This window comes from Pseudophryne corroboree, chromosome 1 (assembly GCF_028390025.1).
Source record: "Pseudophryne corroboree isolate aPseCor3 chromosome 1, aPseCor3.hap2, whole genome shotgun sequence".
Lineage (NCBI taxonomy): Eukaryota > Metazoa > Chordata > Amphibia > Anura > Myobatrachidae > Pseudophryne > Pseudophryne corroboree.
Genome location: NC_086444.1, coordinates 994,730,403 through 994,745,338, shown reverse-complemented (window position 1 = coordinate 994,745,338; position 14,936 = coordinate 994,730,403). Strand labels below are relative to the sequence as shown.

At 46.6% G+C, this 14,936-nt stretch overlaps 1 protein-coding gene across 1 annotated transcript in view; it reads right to left on the bottom strand.

The window, feature by feature from the left end:
- The window catches only part of OTUD4 (OTU deubiquitinase 4), a 109,296-nt gene that overhangs the window by 36,487 nt on the left and 57,873 nt on the right, over positions 1-14,936 (bottom strand). The window contains exons 8-9 of the mRNA XM_063920605.1: positions 9,907-9,964; positions 9,236-9,347 (exon numbers count right to left, since the gene is read on the bottom strand). Of these exons, the coding sequence (XP_063776675.1) occupies positions 9,236-9,347; positions 9,907-9,964 (170 nt within the window). The remainder of the gene's footprint in view (positions 1-9,235; positions 9,348-9,906; positions 9,965-14,936) is intronic.

The window sequence follows — 14,936 nt, the reverse complement described above, 5'->3', positions numbered from 1 at the left end:
CATTCCTCCAACCACACGTAGTTAGACAAAAATCATACCTTAGAGACACCACCCATATACTTCAATTACTTCAAGATATAACCTGGGCAGATGACATGGTACTAGTTACCAGTGACGTAACATCCCTCTATACCATTATAAAACATGACCAAGGGACTGACAGTTCCAAACACTTTCTGTCACAAGATGCCACACTACCATTGGCACAGACTGACTTCATAATCAGGGCAATACAATTCATATTGGAGCATAACTATACATGGTTCGAGGATGAATATTACAAACAACAGACAGGGACCGCCATGGGGACCAGGTTCGCACCCAGTTATGCGAATCTTTTCATGAGCAAGTGGGAGGAGGATTACATCTGGAAGGGGCATGATTTTGGGGCGAACCTGGTCCTCTGGCGTAGATACATAGACGATATCATATTTATATGGAAAGGGACAGAACATGACCTAAATACATTCTTACTATACATCAGCAACAACGATAGAAATTTACAATTCACCACTAAGCACAGCAAGACACAAGCAGTTTTCCTTGATTTAGACATTTACATCAAGGACAATCAGATCCACACCCGCACACATCATAAACAGGTGGACGTCAATAGCTACATTTTATCTACAAGTGGCCACCACCCGAATTGGCTCCAAAGCATCCCGACAGGACAATTTACACGACTAAGAAGAAACTGCACACAAATAGAAGACTACCGTACACAAGGACTAGACCTCAAACAAAAATTTTTAGACAAAAATTATGATAAAGAAATTGTACACAAAGCTTACAAAAAATTGGAAGACACAGACAGGAAGGATCTTCTAAAATACAAAGAAAGGGACGAAAAACAAAACAACAAGGACATCTATTTTGTAACACAATACAACACTGGAGCAGGCCAAATAAAACAGAGTATATTAAAACACTGGACGATCCTTATGCAAGATGAAACCTTAGCAAGAGTACTACCCTCACAACCCAAAATAGTATACAAAAAAGCCCCAGATCTCAAGGACAAACTTGTACATAACCACATTCCACCAACCAGACCACAACAGACAAAATTATATGGCACAGGGAAGAGGCAGGGATTCCATTATTGTGGATCATGTCTAGGCTGTAGAACATCCAACTCAAGATCAACCAAAAGAACCACTGAGTTCACATCGAACACCACAGGTCAGAAATACACCATTAGGGAAGAAGTCTCCTGCCACACAAAAGGGGTTATATATCTGATCACATGCCCGTGTGGACTACAATATGTTGGGCGTACCATTAGAACACTTAAGATCAGGATCTCTGAACACATCCACAACATAAAGAAAGGCTACGAACAACACAGTGTCTCACAACATTTCAAGGAGACACACATGCAGGACCCATCCAAATTACAATTCATAGCAATACAACAGGTCACTAATAATTGGCGAGGGGGGGATTACGTGAAAAAAATCAATAGAGAAGAACTCAGGTGGATCTTCAATCTAAAGACACTCACACCACGAGGCCTCAATATAGAGTACAATACGACCACTGCCATATAAATCACAGCTACACCGAAAAAATGTACCTGTAGCCTCATCCCCACCTGCCCATTCATCCCCCCCAACTCCCTCATCCTCTATTTCCATATTAGCACAATCTAGCTAGCTACTGCTGACACTGCTGGTGCAGCATACAATACACGCACTAGAAGGGCCCTACTAAAATCAGCAACAGCCATTTATTACAAGCTGATCCCCTACCCCTCCCAAATTGAGACCTATGCACCCCTTCCCTCCTCAAATGGGTCAGTCATTCTTTACACAGACTACCATATCACCCTGCTCCGCATTCATTAGTTAAGCTCATATCAAGACTACCACCCTGTTACAAGGGTAGCCACATATTCACCACCAAATTGAGACGGCCACACATTAACAACACACATGCAATATATTAACATACACCCATCTATGTTCACAATATCATTAACTGTGACATTCCCCTTTCTATCACAACAGAGAATATATATTATCTTCCCTCCAACAGTGCATTTTTGGTGCACAACATTCTCCCACTATGCAGGGTGATACATAACAATGTAAATATCAGATCTCTCATGCAAAGGATATGGGACTACCACTTAATCCATGTACATGATCAAAATAATCACACATCCAATCACGGACACACAATCTGGATGATTGACATATCCCCCTCCCAATCAGAGTAGAGAATGGGACGCCTAGGAAGGACCAATCAGGAAAGCGATCACAGCATAAAAAAGCCACTAAACACCACATGGGTAACCCTAGAAAAAGGCATTCGTGCTGAAACGCGTTGGGACCCACAGACTTTACTACCTACATTGCCTACAACCATTCTCCTCTCTCCGGCTGGAGAAGGAGACGCATCGGCATATTTTGCATACATCGCGCTCACGTGACCCGGCACGTGACGCGCGAATCAGGAAGTCACAGGACGGGACGGAAGACTAAGGAGACCGGCAACTGCAGACAAGGTGCGCGGCTTCTGGGACACGGAGGACACACAGAGAGAATATACGTAGGAACACAGGCTTGAGGACGGCTAAGACCTGGTCACCGGCGGCAGGCAGCACCTGCCCCCGGCGGTAAGTGACGATACACAGCACATGACCACGCCACTCGTTGCCGCACACGGAAGGGTCTGACAGGCGGGACGCCGCACTAGTCACACCATAAACCTAACAATAGACACAGCATCAGAAGACACATAGGACCAACCACACCTATGGTAAAGGTGGCCCTTAGGGCACACCTGACATTTTACCTGAGCTGTAGCCTCATCGGTATACCATCAGGAGGGTATACTTTATAAAAAGGGTAGTCTGCAGGACACACCTGAAAAGTGGTGAGCCAACCTGGGACAATCATTTATTGACATTGAGATACTAATCCGGTTACACCATAAATAAAATCTTGTTATTTCACTAACACTGAGTGATCGTTACCGCATCCCTTTACATAGATACACAGATAACACATCACTCCACTGACCAATATCTACCTCTCAAATCAACCCAATCCCCGGTACACCCTATAGAGCGCGCTGACCAACACGAAACACGCAATTGCAACAGGAGGTGGGACACCTCCAGGTCAGCTGCACACTTAGCTACCATCCCCCGATGTGAGCGCAGCCTCCAACCTTATTAAATCATATACATATTTGCATAACTAAAATATGCAGTTACTTTGGGGGACGGGGAGCAAAGTTTGCTAAGGAATATAGGACCGGATTCATTTTTGTAAGTAAAGCAAAAAAAGCACATAACTTTGTGTCTGGAACAAACCATGTTGCCATGCAAGGAGAGCAAATGCGTTTATATTGTTTCTGTGCAAAGTAAATACTCGCTTCTTGGCACAAATGTTATAAACCGCTTTATTTTTACACCGGAATTTAGATTTCAGTTTGAACACACCCCACCCAAATCTAATCTATCTGCACATGTTACAGCTGGCCAACCTGTAGTGCAACTTGCTTTTTTGCTTTACTTACAAACACGACTCAGGAAAATAGTCTGGCCTGGTCCCCTAAACCATACTTGCATACTGAGCCGGATCGGCCGGGAGGCTCCTGAAAATCGGGTGGTGCTCCTATCATCCCTGAAAGGTAGACAAGTCTTCAGGAGCAGGCCTCAACCCCCCCCTCCCATCCTTGGAAGTGGACAGTAATATTGGCATTGAATAGCAGGGCCAGGATGATGCGATTGCGTAGCCATGCCCTCATATTGCCCACCCATTATGATGCCATGTCCCCTGTTGTACCAACCTGGCTTCTTACTCCCGCATGGGGCAGCCGAAAAGTCGGTAACTATGCCATAAACTCTATTTTTTGCACTTGCAAGATAGGAGCTTAATTTCCCATGTCAGAGCGATACTGTTTTCAGCATTCACGATGCTCACTCCCTTTAAAGTCAATTTAGCTAGAGCTATAATACTAAAAAAAAGAGGATATTGGTACTTACCGATGAATCCATTTCTCTGAATCCCCTCGGGGACACTGGAGAACTAGACAGCTGGGGGGGGGGTGTGAAGGATGAAGAACCGAGGTAGCGCAATGTAATAAAAAATAATTATGCACAGCTGCCTCTTGCCCCTTAACGCCCCTCATCCCTCCAGTTTGAAAAATTTACGGAGAGAAGCGGGAACATGAAAGATCAAGGCCCTACAAGAAGGAACCAACCATATCAACATGTCAATCAGCAACCAAGAACTGTTAACACATTAACCAAACTGTTTAAACTAATTTTACAAGAACACAGGCTGACAGCACAGAGGTGGACGTCCGGTGTCCCCGAGCAGATTCAGAGTAATGGATTTATCAGTAAGTACCAAAATCCTCTTTTCTCTTTCATCCACTAGGGGACACTGAAGAACTAGATAGCTGGGGACGTCCCAAAGATACTCACATGGGTGGGAGTGCTTTCCGAAGCCTGAAGAACTAAACGGCCACAATTAGCATCTCTAGATGCAAACGTATCAAACTTGTAGAAACAAGTGAACGTGTGTGCTGACGATCAAGTCGCAGCTCTGCAGTTGAGTAGTGGAAGCTCCTCTAGCCACAGCCCACGAAGCTCCTACTGATCTGGTGGTATGAGCACCTACCCGACATGGAGCTCTTACTACAACAAATATGCCTGTTTGATGGTTAGTCATATCCATCTGGCCAAGGTTTGTTTTGAAGCCGGCCAACCCCTCATTCCTAATAGAAGCCGTAGTCTGTACGTAGACCTGTAAGGCTCTGACCACATCCAAAGACAGGTCCCCTTCGGATAATCCTTGAAAGGAGGGGACCACAATCAGCTGGTTTATGCGGAAACCCGAAACCACCTTAGGTAAAAACTCTGCTTTCGTACGGAGCTCCGATCTGTCTTCATGAACAACTAGGAAAAGACTTTTACATGACAGGGCACCTAACTCTGAGACCCTTCTTACTGATGCTAAAGCAAGGTGCAGGACTGCTTTCCAGCTCATATATTTCAGATCCGTCCTTTCCAACGGCTCGAAAACTGACAATCTCAAAAATTCGAGCATCAAATTTAGATCCCACGGGGCCGTGGGAGGACGAAAAGGTGGTTGTATTCTCAACACACCCTGTAAAAATGCCTGGGCCTCCTGCAAGGACGCCAGACGTTGTTGGAAAATGATCGAGAGAGCAGAGACCTGTACTGTCAAGGAACCCAATCTCACACAGCTATCCATACCATTTTAGAGAAACCTCAACAGTCTAGTAAGGCTGAACTCTCTGGGGTTCCAACCCCTAGGTTGGCACCAGTCCATGTGCCTTTTCCAGATTCTATAGTAATGTGCTGCAGTGACTGGCTTCCTTGCCGCTAACATGGTAGGAATAGCAGATCTCAGGATACACCTGTCTCTTAGTATCCTGGTCTCAAGAACCATGCCGTCAAACGTAGACGGTTCAGATCTGGGTGAAGGAATAGGCCTTGTGACAACAGGTCCTCGCTCTGCGGCAGTTTCCAAGTATCTTTAGCCAGGAGTCCCCTCAGGTCCGAGAACCAACTTCTGCGAGGCCAGTTTGGTGCTATTAAAGTCACCCACGCTCTTTCCCATTTCATCTTATTCAACACTCTTGGTAACAGGGGAAACGGCGGGAAGATGTACACCAGTTCGTACGTCCAGGAATCGCCAGCATGTCCACCGCCTTTACTGCTGGATCCTGCATCCTGGCCACATATCTTGCAGCTGATGGTTATTCCGAGAGGCTATTAGGTCTATCTGTGGTAGACCCCTCCTTCTTACCACTGCATCGAATACCTGTGGGTGTAGACACCACTCCTCTGGATGCATAGCTTGACGACTGAGGTAGTCTGCTTCCCAATTTCCCACTCCTGGAATGAAGACTGCCGACAGGATTATGTTGCGCTTTTCTGTCCAAGACAGAATCTTTGTGGCCTCTTTTAAAGCCATCTGGCTTCTTGTTCCTCCCTGACTGTTTATGTATGCTGTTGCCATCATATTGTCTGACTGGACTCTCACACGCCAGAAGTAGTGCATTGTAAATGGCTCTCGGCTCCAGTACATTTACTGGAAGACTGCTCTCCTGCGAAGACCATCCTCCCTGAAACGGATGATTGTCCAGTACTGCTCCCCATCCTCCGAGACTGGTATCTGTTGATAACAATTTCCAATCCCAGATTCCAAACCTCTTTCTTGCTGCTAGGTTCTTGAGGACCGACCACCAAATTAAGGAGGTCCTGGCCTGGGGCACAAGCGAATCCTTCGGTGAAGTAAATGCATGCCTGCCCCCTGAGCAATCAGATTCAGCTGAAAGGGTCTAGAATGTAGTCTGCCGTATTGGATCGCTTCGAAGGATGCTACCATCTTTCCTAGAAGCCGTACAAAAAGATGCAGAGACAGAGTCTTGTTCTGTAGGACCTGACGTACCATGTCCTTGATGTCTCAAATCTGGTCGTCTGGGAGAAACACTTTCAGTTAATTGTATCTAAAATGAGGACCAGGAATTGAATCCTCTGCGTTAGTTGCAGATTGGATTTTTTGAAATTCACGATCCAGCCATGTCAAATTAGAAACTGATGGGTGATCTGAGCATGCCGGATCAACTGGTCCTGAGAGGGAGCCTTAAGAAGATGGTCGTCCAGATATAGAATTATTCCCCTTGTGGCCTCTGACAGAAACGTATGTGTCCTCCCCCTTCAGAGAGGACTGCCCGCTCTAAAAGCACGCCTGACCACTGACATTTTTTAGTCACATCGCAGCCCCAACTACACAGTGCGGAGATTACCTGCACTCTGCGCCGCTAACTGTTTGCTCCTAACAATCAGCGTGTCTGCGGACAGAAGGTCCAAATTGGATTACCTCAGCGGCTCTCATCTCTAACTTCCGCCTGCTATCTGCGCGTCTCTGCCAGCAGAGCGTCTATCCACCAGCGCGCCTGTATGTGCCCGCGGTCCCCCCCGCTGGATGCCACCACCGCTCTGGAGCCCTCCGTCTGGCTGCATGCATTCCCCTGCTGCCAGATCCCCATCCGTGAGCTCCGCTCCTCCCCACAGTGACTAACGCTGCCCGTGGGGAGAACACAACATGCGCTGCTAGGGATTAAACAGACTACTGCCCGCTATGTTCCATATTACTCACTGCTCTTTACTTCAGATCCTCGGAGTGAGATGCTCATCCCTTCCACCGGGATCTTTGTTTCACAGTTGTGTTAATACAGTTGTGGGAGCCTTCACCCTCCTTTCAGCTAGGTTGGATTGGCCCACAGAACAATTTTCTTATGGAGCAAGAGCTCCTTTCTTGTGCTGCTACCTCCAGCACAAGTTTTCAAACTTGAGATGAGGGTGCGTGAAGGGGGAGGAGCCAGATGTGCATAATTTTTATTTTATTACATTGTGTCACCTCCGGTCTGCATCCTTCACACCCCCCTGGCTGTCTAGTTCTCCAGTGTCTCCTAGTGGATGATAGAGAAATACATTTCTGTAACTGATCTGCCTGTGACACTGGGAAGGAGGAAAAGTGAACTACAGCCCAGTGCAATGCTTACATTTCTATAGCTGCACCAAGGGCAACCACAAGACCCAGCTGTAATGTGCGTACGGTTTAAGAGGCCCCATGCTGCAGTGTCAATAGTAAGAATGTTGAAGGTATAGAATGCCTGAATAATAATCATGTAGGGCATGTGAAAGAACATATCCTGAACTCCTGATGTACAGCCATAACCAAAGTATATACAAAATCTCTATAAACTGTAGAATAATTGTGTAATAACACCCCAAAAAAGTTCTCTTATGGAGGCTATAATTTCACTGGTATGCGTTTAACGTTCTATCGGTCGGGATGCCGGCGGTCACGTGTCAGACGCCAGAATCCTACCACCACTCAGGAAATCGGCACCGAATCACCAACAGCCGACATCCTGAAGGTATCGGGGGTTCAGGGTTATGGCCCGGGAGGGGTTTTTTAGGAACTAGGGGAGGTGGTTAGCCACAGCAGACACCCCCTTCATGAGGATAGCCATAGCAGACACCCCCTGAAGGGTTAGGGACAGAGGAAGGTAAAACATTGCCCAAACTTGAGTTTTACAAGACATACTTTCAATTATAAGGAATTATTATTATGAAAAAGATACAACTTAGCCATAGGTCACAAAGCTAAATTCAAAATATAATCTGGGTTCTGGACAAATAAAGTTAAGAACCTCTGCTACTTATATGTCCTACTCATTACTTTCTGCATGCAGGAGGTATCTCAGAGAAGAACTCCCTTCTCCTTATAAGCAGCACATAAGAAACAGATGAAGCCTACTCTGGTTTTCCATGTTCCAGAGGAGCCACAGTCTAAACCAGAGACAGAAACCCAACGTAGCAGATCATGCATCTTCCTTGTGAAAAGGATGTAGGTTATGTAACAGAAGCAGGGAAGGTGAAGGCCAGGTCAGTTGCTAAGTCTGAAGGGCCCAACCTTCTAAACGGGGAAACTTATTATAATTCAACACAGGTAAAGTGTTATTCCTCTCGACCTAAGATACAATCAGTAATAAACATGAATTGTATACAGGAATGTATTTTACAGACTTTGCATTACCTGAGCAATACCGTACACCCATCTATTTTTACTGCAAGCAGGTATGCAGGAACTGCAGAATGAGTACTGCAGGCAATGGGGGTCATTCAAGTTGATCGCTCGCTAGCAGTCTTTAGCAGCCGTGCAAACGCACTGTCGCCGCCCACTGGGGAGTGTATTTTCGCTTTGCAGAAGTGCGAACGCTTGTGCAGCAGAGCGCCTGCAAAATCTTTTTTGTGCAAAACAAGACCAGCCCTGTAGTTACTCTTCGTGTGCGTTGATTCCAACGACGGAGGGACGGCTTTTGACGTCACACACCCGCCCACTGAACGCCCAGCCACGCCAGCGTTTTACCAAACACTCCCTGAAAACGGTCAGTTGCCACCCAGAAACGCCCACTTCATGTCAATCTCCTTGCGATCGGCTGTGCGTTTGGAATCGTCACTAGAACCAGTGCAAAACCACAAAGGACTTTGTACCCGTACGACGCGCGTGCGCATTGCAGTGCATACGCATGCGCAGATTAGCCTTTTTTTCACTGATCGCTACGCAACGAACAACGGCAGCTAGCGAACAACTCGGAGTGACCCCCAATGGGTACTCTCACTTTGCTAAACCTGCTACAGTGTGCGTTAGTGGAAGGAAAGAAGGAGTTATACCTCTCTGTAATTTCATCCATATCTCATATTCCACATTTCTGTAAACTCCCGAGTGAAGTGAACGAATAACAGATGAAGGGACACTGGGAAGCACATCCTTTCTTTGTGCAAGCTGCAGATTAGGAGAATGTGTTAAATCACACCTTAATACAGTACCTCCACCAACAATGGAGGTGACAGTGGTTCTAAACACAACTAATGAGTGATAGAATGCGAGTATGTTTATTTTACAAATATTCTCCTTACTGAAGTACAAGAACAAATCACTTAACACACAAATGACATCTGAATTTGCCTATATGAGTGCTACTTCTACTTCTTACTAGTAGAGGAGGGAGGGGAGGGGGTTCCCATGCTCTGGACTTGTATTTTAGGAATGTAAATGACCCACCTGCTGAGGTCACCTGTCCGTGGTAAGCGTGCCCACATTTTTGGCCAACAATTATGCTAAGAACCTTAATTTTATTACATGTTAATTACCAGAGTTTATTATAATTGTTCTTATTCTCAGTGTTCTTAAAAGTATTCAGTGTGTACATGTATTTTGACTTTTTCTGGGTTGCACTACAAGCCTCAGCATGGTAGCACCTCTTATTATATTTAGAATTAGGTTATGCAGTACATGATGAATTGCGGGGAATGGTCTGATGTACACAAACATCTAAGCATACCTTTCCATCCTTATGAGTCTTAAACCCATTCATATCCGCAAAATTAAGTTCGTTATTCCTGCAATAACAAAATTGGAGAAAAATAAGAATTTACTTACCGATAATTCTATTTCTCGGAGTCCGTAGTGGATGCTGGGGTTCCTGAAAGGACCATGGGGAATAGCGGCTCCGCAGGAGACAGGGCACAAAAAGTAAAGCTTTAGGATCAGGTGGTGTGCACTGGCTCCTCCCCCTATGACCCTCCTCCAAGCCTCAGTTAGGATACTGTGCCCGGACGAGCGTACACAATAAGGAAGGATTTTGAATCCCGGGTAAGACTCATACCAGCCACACCAATCACACTGTACAACCTGTGATCTGAACCCAGTTAACAGTATGATAACAGCGGAGCCTCTGAAAAGATGGCTCACAACAATAATAACCCGATTTTTGTAACTATGTACAAGTATTGCAGATAATCCGCACTTGGGATGGGCGCCCAGCATCCACTACGGACTCCGAGAAATAGAATTATCGGTAAGTAAATTCTTATTTTCTCTATCGTCCTAGTGGATGCTGGGGTTCCTGAAAGGACCATGGGGATAATACCAAAGCTCCCAAACGGGCGGGAGAGTGCGGATGACTCTGCAGCACCGAATGAGAGAACTCCAGGTCCTCCTTAGCCAGGGTATCAAATTTGTAGGATTTTACCAACGTGTTTGACCCTGACTAAATAGCCGCTCGGCAAAGTTGTAAAGCCGAGACCCCTCGGGCAGCCGCCCAAGATAAGCCCACCTTCCTTGTGGAATGGGCATTTACATATTTTGGCTGTGGCAGGCCTGCCACAGAATGTGCAAGCTGAATTGTATTACACATCCAACTAGCAATAGTCTGCTTAGAAGCAAGAGCACCCAGTTTGTTGGGTGCATACAGGATAACAGCAAGTCAGTTTTCCTGACTCCAGCCGTCCTGGAACCTATATTTACAGGGCCCTGACAACATCTAGCAACCTGGAGTCCTCCAAGTCCCTAGTAGGCGCAAGGCACCAAAATAAGCTGGTTCAGGTGAAACACTGACACCACCTTAGGGAGAGAACTGGGGACGAGTCCGCAGCTCTGCCCTGTCCAAATGGACAACCAGATATGGGCTTTTTTGAGAAAAAAACCACCAATTTGACACTCGCCTGGTCCAGGCCAGGGCCAAGAGCATGGTCACTTTTCATGTGAGATGCTTCAAATCCACAGATTTGACTGGTTTTAAACCAATGTGATTTGAGGAATCCCAGAACTACGTTGAGATCCCACAGTGCCACTGGAGGCACAAAAGGGGGTTGTATATGCAATACTCCCTTGACAAACTTCTGGACTTCAGGAACTGAAGCCACTTCTTTCTGGAAGAAAATCGACAGGGCCGAAATTTTGAACCTTAATGGACCCCAATTTGAGGCCCATAGACACTCCTGTTTGCAGGAAATGCAGGAATCGACCGAGTTGAAATTTCTTCGTGGGGCCTTTCTGGCCTCACACCACGCAACATATTTTTGCCACATGTGGTGATAATGTTGTGCGGTCACCTCCTTTCTGGCTTTGACCAGGGTAGGAATGACCTCTTCCGGAATGCCTTTTTCCCTTAGGATCCGGCGTTCCACCGCCATGCCGTCAAACGCAGCTGCGGTAAGTCTTGGAACAGACATGGTACTTGCTGAAACAAATCCCTTCTTAGCGGCAGAGGCCATAAGTCCTCTGTGAGCATCTCTTGAAGTTCCGGGTACCAAGTCCTTCTTGGCCAATCCGGAGCCATGAGTATAGTTCTTACTCCTCTACGTCTTATAAGTCTCAGTACCTTAGGTATGAGAAGCAGAGGATGGAACACATACACCGACTGGTACATCCATGGTGTTACCAGAACGTCCACAGCTATTGCCTGAGGGTCTCTTAACCTGGCGCAATACCTGTCCCGTTTTTTGTTCAGACGGGACGCCATCATGTCCACCTTTGGTATTTCCCAACGGTTTACAATCATGTGGAAAACTTCCCGATGAAGTTTCCACTCTGCCGGGTGGAGGTCGTGCCTGCTGAGGAAGTCTGCTTCCCAGTTTCCATTCCCGGAATGAAACACTGCTGACAGTGCTATCACATGATTTTCCGCCCAGCGAAAAGTCCTTGCAGTTTTTGCCATTGCCCTCCTGCTTCTTGTGCCGCCCTGTCTATTTACGTGGGCGACTGCCGTGATGTTTTTCCCACTGGATCAATACCGGCTGACCTTGAAGCAGAGGTCTTGCTAAGCTTAGAGTATTATAAATTTACCCTTAGCTCCAGTATATTTATGTGGAGAAAAGTCTCCAGACTTGATCACACTCCCTGGAAATTTTTTCCTTGTGTGACTGCTCCCCAGCCTCTCGGGCTGGCCTCCGTGGTCACCAGCATCCAATCCTGAATGCCGAATCTGCGGCCCTCTAGAAGATGAGCACTCTGTAACCACCACAGGAGAGACACCCTTGTCCTTGGATATAGGGTTATCCGCTGATGCATCTGAAGATGCGATCCGGACCATTTGTCCAGCAGATCCCACTGAAAAATTCTTGCGTGAAATCTGCCGAATGGAATTGCTTCGTAGAAAGTCACCATCTTTACCAGGACCCTTGTGCAATGATGCACTGATTTTAGGAGGTTCCTGACTAGCTCGGATAACTCCCTGGCTTTCTCTTCCGGGAGAAACACCTTTTTCTGGACTGTGTCCAGAATCATCCCTAGGCACAGCAGACTTGTCGTCGGGATCAGCTGCGATTTTGGAATATTTAGAATCCACCCGTGCTGTTGTAGCAGTATCCGAGATAGTGCTACTCCGACCTCCAACTGTTCCCTGGACTTTGCCCTTATCAGGAGATCGTCCAAGTAAGGGATAATTAAGACGCCTTTTCTTCGAAGAAGAATCATTTCGGCCATTACCTTGGTAAAGACCCGGGGTGCCGTGGACAATCCAAACGGCAGCGTCTGAAACTGATAGTGACAGTTCTGTACCACGAACCTGAGGTACCCTTAGTGAGAAGGGCAAATTTTGGACATGGAGGTAAGCATCCCTGATGTCTCGGGACACTATATAGTCCCCTTCTTCCTGGTTCGTTATCACTGCTCTGAGTGACTCCATCTTGATTTGAACCTTTGTAAGTGTTCAAATTTTTTTAGATTTAGAATAGGTCTCACCTAGCCTTCTGGCTTCAGTATCACAATATAATGTGGAATAATACCCCTTTTCTTGTTGTAGGAGGGGTAATTTGATTATCACCTGCTGGGAATACAGCTTGTGAATTGTTTCCCATACTGCCTCCTTGTCGGAGGGAGACCTTGGTAAACCAGACTTCAGGAGCCTGCGAAGGGGAAACGTCTCGACATTCCAATCTGTACCCCTGGGATACTACATGTAGGATCCAGGGGTCCTGTACGGTCCCAGCGTCATGCTGAGAGCTTGGCAGAAGCGGTGGAACGCTTCTGTTCCTGGGAATGGGCTGCCTGCTGCAGTCTTCTTCCCTTTCCTCTATCCCTGGGCAGATATGACTCTTATAGGGACGAAAGGACTGAGGCTGAAAAGACGGTGTCTTTTTCTGCAGAGATGTGACTTAGGGTAAAAACGGTGGATTTTCCAGCAGTTGCCGTGGCCACCAGGTCCGATGGACCGACCCCAAATAACTCCTCTTCCTTTATACGGCAATACACCTTTGTGCCGTTTGGAATCTGCATCACCTGACCACTGTCGTGTCCATAAACATCTTCTGGCAGATATGGACATCGCACTTACTCTTGATGCCAGAGTGCAAATATCCCTCTGTGCATCTCGCATATATAGAAAATGCATCCTTTAAATGCTCTATAGTCAATAAAATACTGTCCCTGTCAAGGGTATCAATATTTTTAGTCAGGGAATCCGACCAAGCCACCCCAGCTCTGCACATCCAGGCTGAGGCGATCGCTGATCGCAGTATAACACCAGTATGTGTGTATATACTTTTTATGATATTTTCCAGCCTCCTGTCAGCTGGCTCCTTGAGGACGGCCCTATCTATAGACGGTACCGCCACTTGTTTTGATAAGCGTGTGAGCGCCTTATCCACCCTAAGGGGTGTTTCCCAACGCGCCCTAACTTCTGGCGGGAAAGGGTATACCGCCCATAATTTTCTATCGGGGGGAACCCACGCATCATCACACACTTCATTTAATTTATCTGATTCAGGAAAAACTACGGTAGTTTTTTCACATCCCGCATAATACCCTCTTTTGTGGTACTTGTAGTATCAGAAATATGTAACACCTCCTTCATTGCCCTTAACGTGTGGCCCTAATAAGGAATACGTTTGTTTATTCACCGTCGACACTGGATTCAGTGTCCGTGTCTGTGTCTGTGTCGACCGACTAAAGTAAACGGGCGTTTTAAAACCCCTGACGGTGTTTCTGAGACTTCTGGACCGGTACTAATTGTTTGTCGGCCGTCTCATGTCGTCAACCGACCTTGCAGCGTGTTGACATTATCACGTAATTCCCTAAATAAGCCATCCATTCCGGTGTCGACTCCCTAGAGAGTGACATCACCATTACAGGCAATTGCTCCGCCTCCTCACCAACATCGTCCTCATACATGTCGACACACACGTACCGACACACAGCACACACACAGGGAATGCTCTGATAGAGGACAGGACCCACTAGCCCTTTGGAGAGACAGAGGGAGAGTTTGCCAGCACACACCAAAAACGCTATAATTATATAGGGACAACCTTATATAAGTGTTTTCCCTTATAGCATCTTTTATATATTTCTAACGCCAAATTAGTGCCCCCCCTCTCTGTTGTAACCCTGTTTCTGTAGTGCAGTGCAGGGGAGAGCCTGGGAGCCTTCCCTCCAGCCTTTCTGTGAGGGAAAATGGCGCTGTGTGCTGAGGAGATAGGCCCCGCCCCTTTTTCGGCGGGCTCGTCTCCCGCTCTTTAATGGATTCTGGCAGGGGTTAAATATCTCCATATAGCCCCCGGAGGCTATATGTGAGGTATTTTTAGCCAAAAA